General features: G+C 41.8%; 1 protein-coding gene across 10 annotated transcripts in view; it reads right to left on the bottom strand.

Annotated features, from left to right (window-relative positions):
* Positions 1 to 23,730, bottom strand: part of Usp54 (ubiquitin specific peptidase 54) — a 97,288-nt gene that overhangs the window by 27,458 nt on the left and 46,100 nt on the right. For 7 of the 10 annotated variants that reach the window (XM_036199863.1, XM_036199869.1, XM_036199870.1 and 4 more), the window contains exons 4-15: positions 20,875 to 21,009; positions 18,610 to 18,723; positions 18,398 to 18,480; positions 17,417 to 17,522; positions 17,167 to 17,313; positions 14,722 to 14,871; positions 11,633 to 11,801; positions 9,703 to 9,873; positions 5,317 to 5,448; positions 4,796 to 5,173; positions 4,166 to 4,394; positions 1,596 to 1,726 (exon numbers count right to left, since the gene is read on the bottom strand). In XM_036199863.1, coding sequence (XP_036055756.1) covers positions 1,596 to 1,726; positions 4,166 to 4,394; positions 4,796 to 5,173; positions 5,317 to 5,448; positions 9,703 to 9,873; positions 11,633 to 11,801; positions 14,722 to 14,871; positions 17,167 to 17,313; positions 17,417 to 17,522; positions 18,398 to 18,480; positions 18,610 to 18,723; positions 20,875 to 21,009 — 1,945 coding nt within the window. The remainder of the gene's footprint in view (positions 1 to 1,595; positions 1,727 to 4,165; positions 4,395 to 4,795; positions 5,174 to 5,316; positions 5,449 to 9,702; positions 9,874 to 11,632; positions 11,802 to 14,721; positions 14,872 to 17,166; positions 17,314 to 17,416; positions 17,523 to 18,397; positions 18,481 to 18,609; positions 18,724 to 20,874; positions 21,010 to 23,730) is intronic. The other 3 variants (XM_036199866.1, XM_036199867.1, XM_036199868.1) reach the window with 1 other exon arrangement.

Genomic DNA, 23,730 nt, shown 5'->3' with positions numbered 1-23,730 from the left:
AGCTTTGAGCCTTTCCTGGAACTCACTTGGTAGCCCAGGCTGGCCTCGAACTCAGAGATCCGCCTGGCTCTGCCTCCAAAGTGCTGGGATTAAAGGCGTGCACCACCACCACCCGGCCCCCAATTTACTTCTATAGTTGGGCTTATTTTGTTTTTTGGTTGGGTGTGTGTGTATGTGTGTGGTGTACCTGTGTGTCTTCTGTATACTTTATCACATGTGGATGCATGTGCACATATGTGAGTGAAAAAATGTTGTCATCACTTTGTTAAATGTCTTTTGCCTGTTAAGAAAGAAGATTATATTCGATCCAATTGGTCCAGAAAACCATAAGACTCAATTTTTACTATACTGAAAAGGTACCATCTATCTGAAGAGACTAGAAGGGATAGTAGATTCATCCACATTCACAAGTTTCTTAAAGTAATGTTACTCAACATGAAATAAGTTAAAATGTTAACAATCAGCACAGTATGTAGTTTCAGGAGGAAGTAGGCAGGGCTTCTGCCAGTCCTTTAACAAAGGCAGCATTCCAAATGTACCTTTCTCTATATATTCCTCTGCCTGGCAAGTGTCAGCACAAAGACCTAAGCACGCTCACATCTTCTTACTGTTCCTACATACTCCTTTCCACAGCTCTAAGAACCAGTGAGCAACTGTCAATTAACTGGTCAGTAACAAGACTGATACAGAGGCAAGGGAGAGTCAACCTGAATTGCTAATTTCATAGTTTTGCCCACATGTTTATGTTGTATCTCAGTTCATAATATCAATCACTACGGAATTCATTTCTTTTTTTTTTTAAGATTTATTTATTTATTATGTATACAGTGTTTCTCCTGCATGTTTGCCTGCAGGCCAGAAGAGGGCGCCAGGTCTCATTACAGATGGTTGTGAGCCACCATGTGGGTGCTGGGAATTGAACTCAGGACCTCTGGAAGAACAGCTAGTGCTCTTAACCACTGAGTCATCTCTCCAGCCCTGGAATTCATTTCTCAAGATCTTGCCTAGACCAAGGAAAGCCCTAGGACTTACTTTTCTAAGGAATGGAACTGTTTTTTACCATCATGTATCATATTTCTGTCCTTCGTCATTTCATGAAACTCTTTGTAATGTTAAAACATCGAGGCAAGCTGTGGGAAACAAAAACTAGAGAAACTGAAGAAAAGCAGCTGAAAAGTCTTCCATTACACTTGGGGGTGGGTACGTTTGGATGGATGTGTATATTCATTAGTATGTGTGGGTACGTGTGTGGGTACATATGTATGCCAGAGGTCAAACTTGAGTACTATCCTCAGCAGCCATCCACTTTGCATTTTGAGACATGATCTCTCAGTAGGACCTGGGACTTGCAGATTCAGCGTGGCTGTCTGGCTGGCTGGTGAGCAATATGAATATGCCTACCCAGCATGTTGGGAATTGAACTCAGGTCTTCAGGGTACATAACAAGCACTTACACCAACCGAGCTGAGTCTCCAGCATACACTTTTACATTTTGATGGAACTCTCAAACAACTACTGTCTTTTAGTGGAAGTATGCTCAACAAAGCTGTTTCCCAAATAGAACTGGTGGTCAGATCCAGTATCTTCCTGTTTACCTGAGAGAGGATGAGTCTTTGTCCAGCCAGTCATGGGTGCTGTGGAGTCTACCTCCAGGATGCTACTGCTGTGGGACTTTGGGATATGACGCCAAGAAGGGACAAACCCTGGTCTCTTTGTGCTTTGATCCCTTTAAAAGAGAATCCATGGTAGTAAAAGTTTCAAAGGGTGGCTTCTAACAACATTCCTAACACTAAAACTTCAGAACAGAAAGCAAATATCATAAAAGCTTGAGAACCAAGGTCAAGAAACAAAACCTTGATGCAGCAGCTCCAGAGGCTAAGGCAGGAAAATAGATTAAATATAGAATTCCAGGGTTAGGAAACAAGAATTGAACAAGAATTCATCTCAGATTGAAAAAAGAAAAAAAAAAAACAGCGTTTTGTAATGTACACTAAGCTTTTTATAAGGTACATTATATTGGTAAATTCTCTATTTATGCTTGTTAGAAGCCTCTGAGGTGGGGCATGCCTTTAATCTCAGCACCCAGGAGGCAAAAGCAAGTGCATCTCTGTGAGTTCCAGGCCAGCCTGGTCTATAAAGTAAGTTCCAGGCTAGCCAGGACTGCACAGTGAGACCCCGCGTAAAAAGCAAACAAACCGAGAGGAAAGGACGAAAGGGAAAGGACTTTGAGAGTAGAGGGCTCTTTCTGTCCCGTTTCCTTTCTCAGCAAGCTGCTAAGAGTGTTAAAACATGGTGTCCAGGAGGCTGGAGATGGCTCAGCAGAGATGGGCTGCCCTTCCAGGTCTTAGGTTCAATTCCCAGCACCCACATGGGAGCTCACAACTGACTGTAACTCCAGTTCCTGGGGATCTGACACCCTCACATAGACACATGTGCAGGCAAAATACCAATGCACATAAAATAAAAATAAAGAAATAAAAAATTGTCTGAAGTATGATTATAATGTCTTTTTGTTTTGTTTTTGTTTTTTCAAGACAGGGTTTCTCTGTGTAGCATTGGAGCCTGTCCTGGACTAGCTCTATAGACCATGCTGGCCTCGAACTCACAGAGATCCTCCTGCCTCTGCCTCCTGAGTGCTGGGATTATAGGCATGCGCCACCACCACCCGGCAGATTATAATGTCTCTAAAAAAAAAAAAAAATTTTTAAATTGTATCCTTGGACTGGTAAGATGGCTCAGTGGTTAAAGGTGCTTGCTATCTGGCCTGATAACCTGAGATCAAACCAAGGAACCCCTACAGTGGGAGAAAACTGACTTCCACAAACTGTCCTCTAACCCATTCACATAGGAAATGGAATTAGAAGGTCACCCATGGAAAGAACAGAAGACTGTTCACCAGGATTCTCAGTGGGAGGCTGCAGCCAGCTGCCTCAGCTTCCCTAGCCAGCTTCTGCTAAATGACCGCATGCCCCAAATTTGATCGTGTTACCTATTTGCTATCATTTGCTCTTTTACATAAAGCCTCAGCCAAAGGAATACTCAGCCCTGTTCAGGATTCTCTCAATCAGGAACTCCAATAGGCTGGGCCCCAAGGGGCCTTTCCTATTCAATTTCTGCTGAATGTTTCTGAGCCCCAAGTTGATGATGTATGTGCATGCATGTGTGGGGGTGCCTATAGAAGACACAGTAGTAGGTCAGATCCCCTAAAGCTACAATCACCTGACATGTGTGCTGAGATCCAAATTTGGGTCCTTTGCAAAAGCAACAAGTACTTTTAATTGCTAAGTGATCTCTCTAGACCCCTAAACAATTTTTAAAATAAAAATGTAAGATTGTAAATATTCAATATGTGTATGGTGATGCACTCCTGTTACCTCAGCACTCTGGAAATGGGGCAAAAGAATCAGCCTAAGTTTAAGGTCAATCTGGGTTACAAAATTAATTCAAGACCTGCCTGTACTACATGCAATATTATATCCAAGAGACAACACAATGCTTGAGGCACAATGGGTTGATACTCAGGCTGCCATGAGTAAAGCAGAAATTAGCACCCATTACCTCACAGTGGCAAGAGCAGCTAAAACCCCATTCATTATGAATGCCAAAACGGTACAATTTCAAAAACCTGTATTTGTAGCCAGGCAGTGGTGGCGCACAGCCTTAATCCCAGCACTCAGGAAGCAAAGCCAGGTGGATCTCTGTGAGTTTGAGGCCAGCCTGGTCTACAGAGTGAGTTCCTGGACAGGCATGAAAACAACACAGAGAAACCCTGTCTCAAAAAGCAAACCAACAAACAAAAATCAAAATTATATTCAGGTTGTACATTAGATCTCTAGAGTCGTTCACCCCGCATGCCTGACAAATGAACATTTTACAAGTTGGCAGCGTTATCCTTGTCAGCATCCTCTGTAGTGTTACTACTTTATTATAGTTGGTTGAAGTGCGTACTAAACAAATACTACTGAATAGCTAATGCTTCAAATGAAAAGCCACTGCCTTTAATCCTCCTCCCAACAGAGGGTGCTGCTGCTATAGAAAAGCAGGTAGAGAAAATATGGTCAGTGCTAACACCTAGCTCTTCACTCGCCTAACTCATAGCCGAAAGCTCCAAGTAGGTAGCTCACTTTGTGCAAAGACCTGGGGCTTCGAAAAGACCAGACAGTACCTGCAGACATCCAGGCTCTCAGGAGGGGCCGCATCCAAGCTGACGGGGCTGCTGGTCCTCTCACTGCTCTCGTAGCCAGACTCCATCCGCTGGATCAAGCGTGGACGCTGCTCTAAAAGAAGAGAGCCTGGCCGGGCTGCACTCCAGGGCGTATGCTGTGAGCTTGGTCCACCAGCTTCAATGTCATAAGTGGGTGGTTTGCTTATTTCATCTGGTGCAAATTCTTTAGCTGGTCCAAAGGGCAGATACAGAGGAGGTAGATTTAGCATTTGTCTAAATGAAAATCTAACTAAACCCCCACTCTATAAATTATTCACTGAAGTCATATCTTCAAAAAACATGACATCAGAGTAAAGATGTTCCTTGCCAGCTATACCAGAAAACTCAGGATTTTTTTAAAAATTTATTATTTATGCTGTAGTCTGTATGCAAGCCAGAAGAGGGCGCCAGATCTCATTATAGATGGTTGTAAACCACCATGTGGTTGTTGAAAATTGAACTACAGTCTTCTGGAAGAGCAGCCAGGGCTCTTAACCTCTGAGCCATTTCTCCAGCCCCTAAACTCAGGATTTTTAAATACATAAATCAATTGTATTTGAAAGCCCATTTGTTCCCTTATTCTCTGCTCACCTGAATCTTCAGAAAAGGTCCTAAGCTGGGTATAGCCACAATGCTTCCTTTTGTCCTTACTAAAAATGCTGTCAATATTCAGAGACTCTCGTTTGGGTCTCCATGTCGGGCGATACTTGCTGGAAGAACTGGATTTTGCCTCACTACTGGTACTCTCAGTTTCCCAGTCCCGAGAGTGTAAAGGTAAGTTCCTTGGTGGTGTCTTGTCTGGTTGGTCTCCTGCCCTGCCCGCACAGGGAGATCCTGCATTGGTCTGAGGCGCCAAAGAAGGCCTGCTATGGATCATATTGCTGACTGTCTCTTTGAAATCCTTTAGCCTGCTGGTGCTGCTAGACTTGGAGGTACTCCTAGGAGCCTGCTTCTCTTTCAGCGTTTCTCCTAAAAATCAGAGAGAAGGAAAGAAAAACAGTGTTTACAATAATTACAAATGTCCTCCTCCTAAAGCTGAGAAAGTAATGACAAGCCTTTTGGCAAAAGAGACAAAAGTTAACAGAGGAAATAGAGAAGCGCAGATGGCTTGCCTTCACTGTGGTACCCGGAGGCCTGTGGCTCATCGACTTTCTTCCTGCCACGGCCAGAACTCCTCTTGCGCTCTACCAAGGACCCTTTCTTCGATGTGTGCTTCTGATTACATTCACTATCAGTCAAGTGCCCTGAAAGAACAAGGAAATGGGGATAAGCTTCTTTCTGCAATTGACCCCTGCCCTTTGGGATTTGTAATAGTGTCACAAATTTATTATACACATGATCAGAAACTGTAAGGGTCAGAACTATCTGATTCAAGTGTAAGGCTCTCTCAGTAGACTCTCCAAGTGCAGAAAAGCTCAGGTAGTCAATGGTGCCTTCCAGATCTCGAATAAATCCTGAACAATCACCAGCTCAAACCACATTCATCATCTTTCCCAGTGACCCAGAGGAACTAACGATGTTGATTAACAGCTTCTGTTTGCTCTTTAGTGCTGAGGAATCACTTTTACAAGACTAAGTAGGAATGATCCATCAGCTGTTGGTAATTTTTCAAAGGGAAAAAAATTATTATCTAAAAATGTCATGAACTCCCTTTTTTTGTTCTTTCTCCCATCCTCTTTTTTTGTTTTGTTTTGTTTTTTGTTTTTTTGAGATAAGGTTTCTCTATGTAACCCTCTCTGTTCTAGAAATCATTTTGTAGACCAGGCTGGCCTCGAACTCAATATAGATCAACTCCCTCTGCCTCTCAAGTGCTGGGACTAATGGTGTATGCCGCCACATCCAGCACTTTCTTTCTTTTTTAAATCTGAAGCAAATGGATTTTATTTTGTTTAATTAAGATACAGAGTCTTGTTAGAGTATTGCTTTTATTTATACAGTCCAAGCTGGCCTTAAATCACAGTAATTCTCCCGCCTCTTGAATACTGGGATTACAGGCATGCATCACACCTACCTCCCATTCTCATAAACTGAAGACAGAATTTGCTTTTATTTGGCAACAGCTCTCATTAAGTATGGCTTTAGGACTCAGTTCTAAATCCTCTGTAAATGTGAGTTTTAGAAGGCATTTCAATTTTGATTAATTCTCATTCTCATCTCCAATCTATGCTTTACCAATCTGACTTCACTCAGACATTCATAATTCTTTATCAGTAATCATTGAGAAACCCCAAGGGAAATCAGTATTTTATGTAACTTTCCTGGTATCATGCCCATAATATGCAAATGAGCATGATTTAAATTATACAGAAAGGTCATATTCTAAAGGATATAATCAGCTAAGAAGCTGGAACCCAGAACATGAATTAAGTTTAATGACAGGCTAAGAGAAACCACCCAGATTCTCAAATGCATGGGAGCTAACAAATTCATTATGACATACTGGTATACAAAGAGGCATTCAGGTTATCAGTAATGCAATATGATGGATACTATTCTCAACCAATTGCCTCATACAATTTTTTACTGCTTTTATCCATCTGTTTATTTGGGCCCAAGAGAAAGACTTACAAAAAGAGAAAATCACCTATAGCAACTAAATGATACCAAGTTTAAACACTAGGGATCCTACTGAACCTAAACTTAACATGTATATCACTCCCTCACAGAAATGGCTTCTCTCTGACTCACAATTCCAGAAAGATGGCCTTTAAAAAACAATTGCACCTAACACCATCTACACAACAGTCTTCAAGAGAAACCTAGTGAGTCTGACCAAACTTCTAGGTCCAACTACCAATGTATAAGAAAGAGGAAGGGGGCAGCGGTGGTGCACGCCTTTAATACCAGCACAAAGGAGGCAGAGGCAGGCGGATCTCTGAGTTTCATGCCAGCTATGACTACACAGAGAGAAACCCTGTCTTAAAAAGCCAAAAAAGAAAAGAAAAGAAAAGAAAAGAAGAGAGAGAGAGAGAGAGAGAGAGAGAGAGAGAGAAGAAAATTCCAGTTCCAGAGGATTCAAAGCCCTCTTCTGGCCTCCAGGGCACTGAATGCATGTAGTGTACAGACACACATGCAGGCAAAACACCCACATACAAAATAATTAAATTAAAAAAAAAAAAAGACAGCCAGGAAGTGGTAGCGCACACCTTTAAGTCCAGCACTCAAGAGGCAGAGGCAGGCAGAGTTTGAAGCCAGCCTGGTCTACAGATGCAGTTCCAGGACAGCTAGGGCTACACAGAAACAGTCTCAAAAAAACAGAAAAAGAAAGAAAAGAAAGAAAGAGGATAGAAGAAAATGTTCAAGTATCATAAGGATAAAGACAGCAAAATTCAGAGCCTGGGAAATATACAAGTCAAGCTACCTAGTTTTCAACCATAAATTGTAAGGGGAAAGTCAAAGAGGAAACTCTACACATTAAAAGTAACCTACCGATGTACAGTGGCATGAACTACATGAGCTCAGAAGTTTCAGAACTGCCTAGGCAACATACTAAGAGCACATCTCAAAATTAAAAACCTATAAATAAAGCCAGGTGTGGTGTTGCATACCTGTACTCCCAGGTCATGGGAGGCTGAAGCAAGGGCATCTTAAGTGTGAGAACTACCTAAACTACAAAACAAGACCTTGTCTGGAAATGATAGTAGGTAGGTAGGTAGGTAGACAGACAGACAGACAGACAGACAGACAGACATAATAGGTAGACAGACAGACAGACACTGGTGGCACACGCCTTTAATCCCAGCAATTAGGAGGAAGAGACAGGCAGATCTCTGAGTTTGAGGCCATCCTGGTCTACAGAGTGAGAACCAGGACAGCCAGGACTACACAGAGAAACCCTGTCTCCAAAAACCAAAAACCAAACAAACAAACAATGCAGGCAAAATACTCATACACATAAAGATAATAAAATAAATCTAAAAACAATTAAGAAATAACCTGAGATTAGCTCAGTGATAGAGCGCTTGCCTAGCAAGCCCAAGGCCCTGGGTTCGATCCTCAGCTCCAAAAAAAAGAACCTAAAAGACCCATTGCACTGCTGGGATCTCATTTTGACTTTGAGGAAACACACAAACCGTAGAAACGGCGCCCACCAGTGGAGCCGCACCGTGCTCAGCAGCTGCAGGCAGCGTCACTTTCATTACTTTCTTCTTCTGTTTCCGTGCAGGACTCCAACACAGAGCCTTGCGCAAGTTAAACACACTGTTCACTGAATACATTCCCTGCCTTCATTACTATTTTTAAGTATGTTTGCAAATGATTTATGTTATTTTAATAGATACTAAAGTGTCAATGGAATAAGTAATACAACGTCTTGAATTTGCTTCAAAATAATTGAGGAACAGGGCATCAGTAAAATTACATCGGTCTTGGATTACAGTTACTGAAACTCAGTGATAAGTATATGAGGGTGGGAAGTACTCTATGTTGTATATTTAGAACTGTTTGAAATTCTCTATTCTTATCAAAGGTGGAACAGGAGAATGAGCAATGTTTAACAGCACTGAATTCCAGAGAACTTGGGTTCAAATCCTGGTATCCATATGGCAGCTCACAATTGTCTGTAATTCCACTTCCAGGGGATCCAAGGACCTCTGTGGGCACTGGGCATACACACGGTACACAGATATCAATGCATGAAAAACACCCATACATAAAAATAATGATTTTTCAAAAAGAATTTTTTTTTGGGGGGGGGGGGTTGAGACAGGGTTTCTCTGTGTAGCTTTGGCACCTTTTCTGGAACTTACTCTGTACCCTAGATTGGCCTCAAACTCACAGAGATCCACCTGGCTCTGCCTCCCGAGTGCTGGGATTAAAGGCGTGTGCCACCGCCAGGTGCAAATTTTTTGTAAAAAGGAAGAGACTAAAGCACTGATCTGAATCCATGAGCTCCACTAATCCCCAGAGTCCTTAGGCATCTAGACAGTGTGTCATGCTTAGCTGTTCTATTTCCTGTAACCTCCACCTCAGGAGTCTTTCTCCAGGCTTCCCTCTGCCTGTAATGGCATCTTCCACTGATACAATCTCAGATTACAAACAGTTCAAGAATTCTTCTGTATGGAATGTACAATAATAAGCAGGCCATCCTTTCTTTATTTGCATGTCTGTCCTTCAGAAACCTAGTAGAGGATGATGAGCAGGTACTCATACTCCCTCTTTTGAAGTCTTTCACTCAAAACCATGGCATGAAACATGACCAGGTAGAAGACAAGGCAAAAGGGATTTAAAGGATCAAAAGGATATTAGGACAAAGGTAAATGTAAGAAAAATTACATTGACAATCATATTACATGGTCCGTACTGATGTATTCTTTTATGCAATGGAACATCACTGTTCATTCAAAACTATCTTGTTTCTTTGCATTTTACTCAATTACCCAAATTCTACACTTTTCTGCCTTGCATATTACTGACTACTTGCCCCAGTTTCTTTTTCTTGGGAGATTTCCTATGCAGGAATTGAATCAGGCAAGCAGGATCCTATGTTAAGTCCCTACCTGTGTCCCGACTGCTCTGAGACATGGAATCACTCTCCACATTATAGATGACTGTCCCCTGAGAATCAGAAGAGAAGTGACTGACCACAGACTCATGGTGAGACTGTCTGTAGGGATAGCTCTCCGTTGAGGAATCTGTTCGAGTGTCACTTGAGATGGAAGGCTCCCTTCCTGAAGGAAGGAGGAGACACAGAGGAAAAGGTAAGGAAAGAGAGAACAGTGACAGAGGTGAGGAAAGGAGATGGATGCAACAAAGACGCATAAGGCAAGAACTTCCTACAAGGAAGGTGAGAAGAAGACACCACAGAGCTATTCTCCCAACACCCATCTTCCAGGAAATCCAGACACACGTACAGTTCCTCCCACCCCTGTCCCTACCTTGCTGAAGCCCTCACTTTGCCTGCCACTGTGAAAAACTGTGGGGTTTTTAGAAAACCTATGGGGGAAAGTGGAAGAAATGAAAAAGTTGTGAGACGGAAGATCTATATAGATGGAGAGCCCCAGGCCAACCTGTCAATCTGCCAGCTGCTCCCCTGTCTTAGAGGCTCTCTCCTACACAGTCACACCTGCCAGCTGCTCCCCTGTCTTAGAGGCTCTCTCCTACATAGTCACACCTGCCAGCTGCTCCCCTGTCTTAGAGGCTCTCTCCTGTATATGTTGCTTTAAAAACGTGACATAGACATTTTTAGTATCTTTGAGGAATTGTGGGGCTGTTACTCATTCTTAGTGTGAATATGTCCAACAACAAGACTTTTTTCTGAGCCTTTAGCTAAGATAAACACAACAGAAAATTGAGCACTTGACTGAAGGAAGAAGTAGAGCAGATCTGGACGAGGCACAAAACAGAAAGAGTGGTTGGATCTGGTATAAGCCCAGCACTCAGGAGGCTGAGGCAGGAGGATCACCATGAAATAGAGGCCAGCCTGACCTGTTTTCCAGGCTGGCCTGTGCTGCATAGTGAGGCTCTGGCTCAAAAGCAAACCAAATCAAAATAAAACAGCAGGCAGAAACATGGCAGAGCAGACAAAAATGAGATGCAGTGGGGTAGGAGGGAAGGCTTTAAGGCGTGTACCTTCTCTTTCAAAACTATACTAAAGGCCAGTTCTGCATCTTTCCAAAAAGTAAGCCCAAACTATGAGGGCTAGAGTTCAAATAATATCAGCCTCTGTGGGGTACCCCGGGACTTTAGTTTTAGCTCAAAGTTACTTCTATAGGAAGGCATTAAGTAATTCCAAACAGTGGCCTGAGACTGGAACAGCTGATCATACCTGAGGACCATCACTTCTACATTTGAAATTTAAATAAAACTCTTTCACCTCCAGGGATTAGAACTGTAGTGATCTAGTACTTCTTAACAGTTCACTTAAGCCAGGGACTGGAGAGATGGCTCGGTAGTTAGGAGCACTTTCTGCTCTTGCAGAGGATTTGGGGTTCAGTTTCCAACACCCACATGGTAGAGCAAAACCATCCATAACTCCAGTTCCTGAGGATTCAACACCTTCTTCTGGATTCTGTAGGCACCAGGCATAAACATAGGCATACATATAGGCAAAACACTCACACACATAAAATAAATACATATCTTGCTCAAAATTCACGTAAGCCGCTATAACACTGCTAGCAAGAATCAATAACCTTTAACAATGTTACAAGGTTACTGAAATATCCCTTATAATTTTATTTTAGTATCTTGATGCAAACAAACATAGTTGCCTTTTCACTTCTGAGTTGGGGGACAGTTGATTTTGGGCAACACACTCTTGAAAGCTGAAGAAAACAAAGTTTGGTGCTAAGCAGCTTGTGTACAAGTTAGCACTTCTTTCTCAGTGTAATGGACCCTCTTTCTCCTAGCTAGACTATGAACTGAACTTGTAAGTATGAAACCCAACTATCTGACTCTACGGGGTGGTGGGAGGGATAGGCTGCTCACCTGAATCTTCACTATCGTAGCATGTCTTGGTGTATGACAGGAACTGAGCTTGGGGAGGCAGGTCCTGGGTAGACACTGGGGTACCTTGGGGATCTGCATAAAGCAGCAGTAAGGGCTGATAATGCCCTTTGATGCATTTGGTTACCACATCCTTCCATTTCGGACCAATCTGAGCCAGAAACACCAGAAGAATATGACAATTACCCTTCATATCCACAATTCAAAACATAATTCCTTTCCTAATGTAGGTTTCTTACAACAAAAATTAGGTAGAAAAAAAAGATTTTAGATCTAAACTTAATGACTTTCTATTAAACCCTCTTTTTAAAGAAAGCATTAAAATACTATCAGAGAAAAGAACCATGAATGCAATGAGTTTTATTTCTGTGAACCATCAACTCAGCTTTGAAATATGCATAAGACCTCACAAAGGTGGACATGCTATGTGAGGGGTCTAAGCTGCTTTGGTGATCAACTTCTTTTCATAGATGTTAGATTTAAGAGTTCACTTCAAACTTTCACTTCCACAATTTTTTCCTAGATATTAAAATCACCTTAACAAAGCTGAAAGGCAAATAGAAACTCTCTTACAGAATGTCTTAGAAGAAATGGCAACTTCAGAGTTCACACATGGCAGGACATAAAATGTAAACTGCTTAGAACAGACAGTCTGAACCTCTCACCTGTAGCCTTGTGATGGATTTAGCTCTGCTATCACAGTGGAAGAATAACATAACAGCCACAGAAACAACAATTGGACCAAACCCCTAGATTCAGCCCTTCTTAAGCTTGGACCAGGCATATTCTTTTTCTTTTTCTTCTTCTTTTTTTTTTTTTTTTTTTTTTTTTTATAAGACAGGGTTTCTCTGTGTAGCTTTGAGCCTTTCCTGGATCTTGCTCTGCAGACCAGGCTGGCCTTGAACTCACAAAGATCCGACTGCCTCTGCCTCCCAAGTGCTGAGATTGAAGGCGTTCGCCACTACCGCCTGGCCTTGAACCAGGCATATTCTTAGGTGTAAGTTATAGCTTGCCAGTTAGACAACTAGCTAGTATGGTGGTTTACTCATAACAGACATTCTGTAAATTAAAACTAAGTTGCCATTATTTTAATTAAAGCATAGTTTATGTTTTCACATATCAATCTTACTATTTTAATTAATTAATTTGTTTGTTTGTTTGTTTATTTTTGTAGAGCTGAGGATCGAACCCAGGGCCTTGTGCTTGCTAGGCAAGCACTCTACCACTGAGCTAAATCCCCAACCCCCAATCTTATTATTTTATAAGAACACTTTTCAGATAAAAAACCTAATGTTCAAATAATTTGTTATCCCCCCAAAACAAAGAGAGTACAGGAAATATTTGACAAAGACTTTACCATTTATGGAAGCTTTTGCTTCCAATCTACAGATTGATACAGTCAGCATATCTACAGCAGTCTCCATAGCTGCTTTTTTTTATTATTAATTAAATTTAATTCATTTACTTTACATTCCAACCATAGTTTCCCCTTCCTCCTCTCCTCCCATTATCTTCCAGACCTCCCTTTGCCCCTGCTGATTTTGTGACAAGTGGCTTGCTAATTGATGCAGACACTTAAACCATTTTATCCATAGAATCTGCTTTAGACAAGACCAAGTTTCTTGCTCCAAGTATCACTATAGTCCCATGTTTCATGTTAACCTCTAATAAGTTCTAATAAGTCACTCCAGGGAAATGAAAATTATAGAATAATTTTGGTTTTTGTTGTTTTGTCAGGGTTTTCTTTGTAGCCCTGTCTGAACTGGAACTGGATCTGTATACTAGGCTGGCTTCAAACTCACAGAGATCCGCCTACCTGGGATTAAAGGTATATGCCGCCGCCACCCTGCAAAGGTTAATTTTTAATAGCCTTGAAGCAAATTATCACCTATGGATAATGCCAGATTGAAAATCCTCAACTCAGTGTTAAGCATAATCTAATTAGCTGCATTATATGTTCCCATTTAAATCAACCATTTAATAATGATGATGACCTGTCAACTATAAAAACATATCCCCCCCCAAAAAAAAACATACCCATGTTGAATTATCTAGAGAGACTGAGAAAAAAAAATAAGAAAAGACATCCTGTTCCTATCTATTTCAGAATTGAAAACTAATGCCCTTACATTGAACAGATAATGGCCAGGTGTGACAGCTCTTACCTGTCACTTGGAAGACTACGGAAGGAGGACTTCTAAGGTTGGAGGACAGCCTGGGCTACACTGTACGTTACAGACCAGCCTGCACTACAGATCAAGACCCTGCCTCACAAAACAACCAACTAGGGCTGGAGAGATGACTCAGCAGTAAGATTGGTTAATGCTCTTGTAGAGGACTGGAGTTCAGTTCTCAACACCCATACCAGGTGGCTCACAGACACCTGTAATTCCAGATCCAGCGAGATCTGACACCTCTAGCCTCTGTGAGCACCTGCACTTACATGCACATACCCACATAAGCAGGCATACACAAATGTACAGACACAGACACAGTTTTTGTTTTGTTTTGTTTTGTTTGTTTTAAGATTTATTTATTATGTATATAACAGTGTTCTGGTTGCAGGTCAGAAGAGGGCGCCAGATCTCATTACAGATGGCTGTGAGCCACCATGTGGTTGCTGGGAATTGAACTCATGAAATCTGGAAGAAGAGCCAGTGCTCTTAACCACTGAGCCAACTCTCCAGCCCCAGACACAGTTTTAAAATTATAAAATGAGTCAGGCAGTGGTGACACATGCCTTTAATCCCAGCACTCAGGAGGCAGAGGCAGGCAGATCTCTGTGAGTTCAAGTCCAGCCTGGTATATAAAGAGAGTTCTAGGACAGCCAAGGTTACACGGAGAAACCCTGTCCCTGCCCCCCACAAAACCAACAAATAATAATAATAATAATAATTAAACCTTATTTTAAGAAAAAGAAAAACAACCAATCTAATCACAAAGTATGTGTGCCTTACCAACATTGTAGAGAATCACCATTCAAAATTATTAAAATAAAAACTAGAGAAAATTAAGTTTGATTTTTTAAAATTTTAGTCACCAAATATTTCAAGATCCTTGCATATTCCTACCTCTTTAACATGAGCGTCATCAAAATACATCCATTTTCTGATCTTTGTTTGAAAGAAGAATGTAGAATAATGTTTGCCATAGTAACAGATCATTCCTACTAAGTATAGTTCAGACTGTTTGGCCCGGTCATCTGTCACTCTGAAAAACAGCTATGGGAAGAAAAGGAAGAGAAAGGAAAGCTCCATCACACAGTCAACCATCCAACACAATCCCTCAGCAGACTCCATCAACATTTCTCTTTCTTCTCCCACCCCAACAAGGCCACACTGTGTATCCTCGGCTGGTGGGACTCACTAAGTAGGCCAGTCTGGCCTCAAATGCATGGCAATGCTTCAGCCTCAACCTGCTGAGTGCTGAGACTATAAGCACGCACCACCACACCTACCTCTTCCATCAACATGTCTTTGTTTTGTTTTATTGAGATAGAGCTTCATGTAGCCCAGACTGGCTTTGAATTCACTGTATGGCAAAGAATGGCTCTCAAATCTGGTCCTCTACTTCTCTCTCAAGTGCTGGGATTACAGATGTATGCTACAATGTCCAGTGGCCATCAGCATTTCTTTCTTTTTTGTTTTTTGGTTTTTTTTTTTTTTTTTTTTTTTTGGTTTTTTGAGACAGGGTCTCTCTGTTGCTTTGGAGCCTGTCTTGGACTAGCTCTGTAGACCAGGCTGGCCTCGAAATCACAGAGATCCACCTGCCTCTGCCTCTTGAGTGCTGGGATTAAAGGTGTGCGCCACCACCGCCCGGCCAGCATTTCTTAATGAAGACAGTAACTTGCTTCTCCCCTTAAGCTGAACTATTTTTGCTGGTCCAGACTATTTATGAGAAATGAACTGAAAGGCACATGTGGTGGCGCATGCCTATCATCTCTACACTATGAGGCTAAGGGAGGAGGAGAAGGATTCTAAGTCTCAAGTTGGCCTGGGCTGCATGGTGAGTTCAGTATTTTTTTTTTCCAATATCTTCTTTCTGAGGCAGAAGAGAAGTCAAAATGATTTTAAAACAAAAACCAGCTCTCAAATTTCAGATTTTTTTTCAGCTCCTAGGTGCTTAGCTCTGTCTCAAGTGCTAAGAGACATATAAACACTTGAATTAAGGGATTCTGACCTAAGAATTTTTCTAGTTAAGAAAATAGTCAAAATAATCAAATCAAAATCAGGCATATAGCACAGACCTATAATCCTCTGTCCTTTACTTAGAAGACAGAGAGAGGTAGAGGCAAGGGAAGTAAGAGCTCAGGAGTAAGCCAGACTACAGACCCACTGTTGTCCAGCTTGGACTACATGAGATTCTGACTCAAAGATATTTTTTATTAAACCAGAAATATAGAATATATAGACTGCAAAACAAACAAAAACCTATTTTTAAGATCTTATTGCGCACAACCCACTTTAGTTAGATTCCTTGAGGAGACTCAAAATGTGACCCCAGACAGTTCATTTATTCTCAAGACTGGGTATTTAAAACAAGAACAGCCTCTCCTTAGTCACAGAACTACCACAGACAGAACAAGAACCAAAGAAACCAGACTTTCTGGTTCTCCTTGAACTGAAAGAAAATACTAGCTCTCCCTACTTCAGGATACGAAGCTGCTAAAACTGAGAGCTACTCTCACATTTTTCCACATTCCCCAAAATAAATACACGGAACCCCCTGAGCTACTAAATTATCATCTAAGCTATTTTATTACTGTTAGACCCTAACCCTACAAAACGGCGACCTGGGTTCAATTCAGGCTGGATTCTGACCCAGTAACACTCAACATTCCACAGGAACCTTGTAAAGTGAATTTCTGTTTGCCAAGGGAAAATCATCACTTTCCTACAGGCCTCCAGTCTCAAGAGAGCATCTAGACTTCTATTACCGGAAACAAGCTTCCAACAGATCAGACTCCCTCCACTCCTGCTGCCACAACATAACCCGTGAACTGGCAGGGCTCTTCTCAGATACCTGTCTGTTCTCTGTCTCTTGTCTACAATACAAAAAAACGCTTCCCCCTCACCAGGGAGTAGCCTTGGTGGTGGTTTCTCTGTGGCATCCTCACTGTGAATTTCCTATTCTTGGGCTCTGGCTACCAACTTCTACCTCCTTCAGCTCCCAAAGTCAAGACAGCTTGTTCCTTTGACCTTACTATCCCATGGTTGAATACACTTCTCTGCACCATCCTGATAAAAACAAACAATAAACATCGATAGAAATGGATTGTTTTTTAAATTAGTATCTAAGTTCTGCCCATCCTGTCCTTCAAGGCAAAAATTGTGCCATTTTTTTTTCTAAAAGGGTTCTACCATCCTCACAAAAATGGTATGTATGTGCATGAAGCTCACAAATCTGCACACAGAACACAAGTATATCTGTCCAAAATGCTCTATTAATTGTCACATAGAACACAGCTGTCTGCTCAGTGCTTGAACAATACTGAAATAAAGACAGCTAATACATACATCACCCAGCTTAAGGCAGGTACCCAGACTGTGGATGACATCCTCTGCCAAGTCTGAATGGTCTGAGTCCCAAACCAGTCCAATTGTGATAATCTGTGGTGCGTTCATCAACACACGGCGGATCCGGATCCTCTCCCCACAGTTGCTCTGAAATACAAACACAGTGCTAGTTCAAACACTCCCACCTGCTCTGTGGTAATGCTACAAGCCAGGCTTCTTCTCATCCTAAAGTCCATGGAGTTTAACTCACCGGACAGTTCCGCAGGTCCCCCATGGTGCTGGCATTCTGAAGCAGCTCACCAAACATACTTGGTGATGGTTTCTCTCGTTTTTCCAGCATACAAATAGCCTGGTTACTTCAAGATGGGGAAAGGAAGAAAGTAACGGCAGATGTTGTACCAAGTTACGGCTAAATTAAAAATCAATCAAAATCATTCATACCAACCCTTAACTCAGACATGTCATTTTCTTTCTTTAAGATAGGGTCTCGGCGCCGGGCAGTGGTGGCGCATGCATGTAATCCCAGCACTCGGGAGGCAGAGGCAGGTGAATCTCTGTGAGTTCAAGGCCAGCCTGGTCTACAGAGCTAGTCCAGGACAGACTCCAAAGCTACAGAGAAACCCTGTCTCGAAGAAAAAACAAAACAAAACAAAAACAGACAGGGTTTCATTGTGAGTTCTCTGTGGCTGTCTTGGAACAGACATGGTGTGCATGTGTGATTTTCATTTGCTGACTATACTACAGTCCCATGTCCTGACTAGTCTCAGTGTCCTACAAACACAGTGAGTCTCTGTCTGTCTCTAAATTCAAATCTTACAGACTCCATTTCTCCTCCCATTTTGCTAGCCATTAATAAGCCTAGAAATTCTGGACTTTTGCAATATAGCACAGATTCAGCATAAGGATATATGCTATTTGGTAGCCTTCAGTTAAAATCCAATCAACTAAAGGAATACCTAACAGTACAATAAAGAATTCCCTAAGAGTGGGCTGGAAGAACAACTCGGTTGGCAGTTAAGAACACTGGCTGCTCTTCCAGAGGACCCAGGTTCAGTTCCTAGCACCCACATGTCAGCTACTCCAGTTCCAGGGGATTCACTACTCTCCCCAACCTCTGTAGGTACCAGGCATAAAAGCATGGTGCACAAACATACATGCAGGCAAAACGTTCATACACATAAAATAAAAATAAACAAATCTTAAAGAAAGAAAAGAAGTCCATGAGCCTCACCACAGGGAAGTAGTAGAGATGTAGTGCACCATCTGGATGAAAGGCAGCGGGTCGGAAGTGGCGCCACAGCTAGTGCATACACACTGGGCACGAGGGAAGCAAACCGGGTAGTCACAGTCAGCAACTGTTCTGAAACCCATTAACTCTACATCCCCAGAAAAAATGTCCTTCAAGAAAAAGTCTAAGACATGAGGAGAGAGAGAGAGGTCTACCTGCTCAAACAATGTCATTGCAAATTTCTGGTGAGAAATGCAGTGTTGGGCAGTGCATATATCCTCTTTGGTTTCATCCGCAATGTGGAAGTGAATTCTCATCAGGAGGTTTTCCTGACCCAAACAAAAAACAAAAAACAAAAAACAAAAGCAGCACACTTAAAAGCCAAGTGGACAACTTGTAAGCAATTCACCCCAAGACACAGAGACCTTCCTAGAAAGCAGGAATATCTCTAAATTTTTTTAAAGAAAAAAAGATAGCTAGACAGACAGACAGAAGAAATTAATGTAAGGCATAGATCATTCAGATTTTACCAGTTCTGCATGAGCTTGGGTTTGGATGTAACTAGATGCAATTTCATCACATACAGTTTCGTAACAACAAGCACAATCAAGACACCACAGAGCTGCCCCATGCTACCTCTTTACAGCCTCACCCAACTACCATACTCCGACCTCCTCAACTACTAGCCTGCTCTCCACATTTATCATTTTGTCATTCCAAGAATATATCAGAATATATAGAAACAGTATATAAAGAAAAAACAGCATCGCATAGTACACAACTTTTTTTTTTTTTTTTTTTTTTTTTTTTTTTTTTAGCAACAGGGTCTCCTGTATCTTAGGTTGGCTTAGAATTCACTATGTAGCCCAGGATGACCTTGTACTTCTGATACTCCTCCTTCCACTTATGAGTGCTGGAATTATGGTGTACACTTCTGTCTGATTTATACATTAGAGATCAGACTCAGCTACACACATTAGGCAAGTACTCTACCAACTGAGCTACATTCTCAATCCCAGTAAATAAACTTTTGATACTACATTTCCATTCAGCATTATTCCTATACCAACACCCTTTTTTATTTTGAGATAGAGCTCCAGTCCTGCAAGGACTCCACTGCAAGGTTAAGAGCTGTTCTTCCAGAGGCCCTGATTTCAATGCCCAGCAACCACATGGTGGCTCACAACCATTTGTAGTGAGAGCTGGTGTCCTCTTCTGGCCTGCAGGAATACATGCAGGCAGAATAATAATGATAATAAATAAATCTTTAAAAAAAAAATGAAACAAACAAACAAAAACAGAAACAGAATCAAACTCATTATGAAAAATCTCACTTTATAGGCCTGGGAGGTCTAGATCTTGCTACATAGACCAGGATGGCTTTGAACTCACAGAAATCTCCATGTGTCTGCCTCCTCCTAAGTGATGGTATTAAAGGCATGTGCTACCACATCCAGCTTACTGTTTTAGTTCATTACTTATTCTGCCTATGCATAGGGGTAGGGATCACAGGACAACTTTTGGAAACCAGCTCCCTTCTTTTACCTTATGGCCCTGAAGATCAATCTCATATTATCAGACTTGGCAGCACATTAACCATGTGCCACTAAGCCATTTCACTGGCCTCTTTCTTGTCTGTCTTTCCTGCTGAGGCATGCTCTCACATACTTCAGACAGGCTTTGAACTTGCTCTTCATCCAAGGTTGGCCTTCAATTCTGGTATGCTGGCACATGTTGACAATCAGAGTACTCAAGAGATGGAGGCAGGAGGATCACCATATGTTTAAGGTCACCCTGATTTACATAGTGAGTTCCAGTCCTGCAAGGACTATACTGTAAGACTCAGTCTTAAAAAGAAATAATCAGTTAAACTCACTATGAAAATCAGTCCATGATCTCAAGCCTTCTGAACTCTGTATACTATTTATCCAACTTCAAAAGATTTTCTGTAGCATTCTGTATGTCAGCACATGCATTTTGCAATTAGGATGTGGGAGATCAAGGATTAAAGTCACTGGAGCAATGTAACTATTTATGAAGAACATAATAGTCTCCATTTAAAATTGTTGGAAACAGAGACGGTCAAAGTATGTGGTTGCCCAGACAGAGCAGCACCATCAATACAGCATTACCTGGGAATGTGTTAGAGCTGGCTATTCTCGATCCTATGCCAGACTATTGTATCAGCTCTGGGAGTACAATCTGTACTTCAACATGGCTTGGTTCCCCTGAAGGTAAAGCCACTGTTTTATGTAATGGCAAGCATTAAACTATCCTAAGCCTGAAGGAAAAAAAAATCATAAAGCCACTAGGCAACTCACATTGTAGTAGTAGACTCTAGAACTCTTGAGAAGGTTGAGAAAGTCCTAGTCCCAATGCAGAGATCAGAGCATAGTAAATGCCATTATAAAAATAGTCAGTCCTTGATGGAGATGAACAGCCCTGCTCCCTATCAGAGAGGGCAAGAGGGAAGCACTTACAAAGCACTCTGCAGCATCATCCATAATTCCCAGCTGGAAGCGTTGCTCATCCTGGAAAGTCTTTGCCAGAGCACTGCGGAGAGCGTCGGAGGGAAGCACTTTTTCACTGCTACACTGAAACTGATTAAAAATGCCCTGGAGGGAAGGTTAGACAAGAGGAAAAGCACAAAGCTGTCAGTAAACCTCTGTAATCCTGGTCTGTCGTGCCATCATCCTCATGCCAACAGCCATGGAAACAAGACACACCCAGCTAGCTATTTTAAAAATAAAGTCTAAAAGTTGGAGTGAGGAAAAGGTCTCTGCAATACACCTGGCATCTGAGTGTGATGCCATCAAGGACACATTAGGAGAACTCACTGTCAAGATATAATGTAATACAGTTACAATACCTCCTGAAACAGAAAGGTAGATGTGTAGTATAAAGAGTTAAGCTACATGTAAATGGATTGGCAGTTATTCTTTGAGAGGAGTCTTCCTACTATGAAACTTAGCCCTCTTTTGTATTTTTCAGCTAATATTTGATTGTCCAAACTGACAAACAATATAGCAAGCCATGCCTTGTGTCCATAACCCCAGCACCTGAGAAGCTGAGGCAGAAAGATCAAGAATGCGAGACCAGCCAGGCATGGTGGCTGGCACACGCCTTTGGACTTTTTCCCACTATGCATACTCTTTCAGTAATATAATAGTAGTACTACTAGTAGTACTAGTAGTAGTAGTAGTAATAAACTCTGTGTGCCTTCCACCCAGAAATAGGCATTCCATTATGTTTAATTCCAATTACTTCCTTGCAGTACTTAGACCAAAAACCTTGAAAATCATGACTGAACCTCTCTTGGTCTCAGAACTCACATCCTGTCAATCATACTTCTACACTCAAAATATCTTTAGACCTCATATTGCTCACCACCTCATTCACTGCCAACTCTTCTCTTCACTGGATGATTGTAACAATTTCTTTTTTTTTTTTTTTACTATTTTTTAAGGTTTAATTTCATTTATGTGTGAGTGTGGGTATGTACAATGGCATGCAGGTATGAGTGGAGGCCAGAGGTTTTAGATCCTTGAATCTGGAGTCACAGGCAGTTGTGAGACACTTGAAGTAGGTTCAGGGAACTCACTAAACTTGGGTCCTCTGGAAGAACCACTTACCCATCTTTTTCAACGCACCTGCAACCATTTCTTGAACTGAACCATGTTTCCAAAGAAATATACAGTAGGCTCAAAACAGTAGTCAGATGATTTAAAAAAATAATAAAATTAGGTTCAGAATATAGCTCCGTTGGTTGAGTGCTTGCCTACAATGCACAAAGCCGTGGCTTGGGTCCCCATTACGGCACAAGCCAGGCATGGTAGCACATGCCTGTAATGCGGCTCGCTGTTCCAGACACAAAGGCAGGAGAATCAGGAACTCAAGGTAATCCTTGGCTAACAGCAAGTTTGAGGTCAGACTAGTCTACATAAAAACCTGCCTCAAAAAACAGTACTAAAATCAAAAGTCATTCTTCTGCTGTTGAAAACCCTGCAAAGATTTCCCATCAGTTATGCAGTAAAAGCCAAAGTGAAAATGCACCACGTTCTTTGACCTAATCTACTTCTGACTCACTCACACCAGCCATAAGGCCTCTCACTACATCCCACAACTACTTGGATGACCTAGACCCAGGGACTTTGTACTTGTATTCCTTACTTGAATCAGTGTCTCTCTGTGCAGCTTATTTCCTGCAGGGTTTTATCCAAATATCACTTCTTAGTGCAGTAGCTCCAGATCATCCTACTTAAATTGCAGGCTCTGGGCCAGGCATGCACACCTTTAACCCCAGGGAGGCAGTGGGCCAGGCATGCACACCTTTAACCCCAGGGAGGCAGTGGCAGGCAGCTCTCAGAGTTTGAGGTCAGCCTGGTCTACAGAGCGGACAGCCAGGGCTATGCACAGAGAAACCCTGTCTTGAAAAACCAAACAACCAACCAACCAAACAACAACAAAAAACCTTCAAGCTCTCTTTTCCTGAATCCCACCATTCTCTATTTTTTCCCATTGTATTTGGTATTAATATATCGCATATTTTAGTTAGATTACACAAGTGAGAAAAAATAAGTTTTGCCCTTGTGTTCTGTGATATACTCTCAGTACCTAGAAAGACACTGTTATATAAAAGGCAATAGAAAGTAACTGAACCAATCAATCATGTGAAATGGGTAGATCTCACGAAAGGGAAGGAAGGAAGGAAGGAAAGACAGACAGTCAGACAACAGTTAACTTGTTTTTTCTATGTTCTGTCGTTCAAATGACCCTATTTAAGAAAGTTGAAGATTGAACCTAAGAGAGGACACAGTGAAGGGAGCTGAGGATGTGGCTCAGTGTACAAAATGTTTGCCTAGCATACACAAAGCCCTGAGTTCAAGCCCAAGTACCTTATAAAAACAAGGCATGGTACAGTATGCCTGGAGTCAAACTGGGCTCAAAATTGCCAAGAACCAGACATTGTGGCATATGTCTATAATCCCAGCACTCCAAAGAGGCGGGACCAATCTAGGATACACTGCAAGATCTAGATAACACGGTAAAACCTTGAATCAAAATCCAAACAAGGGCTGGAGAGATGGCTCAGTGGTTAAGAGCACTGACTGCTCTTCCAGAGGTCCTGAGTTCAATTCCAGCAACCACATGGTGGCTCACAACCACTTGTAACGAGATCTGGTGCCCTCTTCTGGCCTGCAGGGACACACGCAGACAGAATACTGTATACATAATAAATAAGTAAGTAAATAAATAAATCTTAAAAAAAAAAAAAAGGGGGGGGCCAGGCATATACCTTTAATCTCAAGCTCCAGAGCCAGAGACACAAGCAGGTG

The sequence above is a fragment of the Onychomys torridus genome, chromosome 9 (genome assembly GCF_903995425.1).
Source record: "Onychomys torridus chromosome 9, mOncTor1.1, whole genome shotgun sequence".
Lineage (NCBI taxonomy): Eukaryota > Metazoa > Chordata > Mammalia > Rodentia > Cricetidae > Onychomys > Onychomys torridus.
This window is presented reverse-complemented; position numbering and strand designations above follow the sequence as displayed.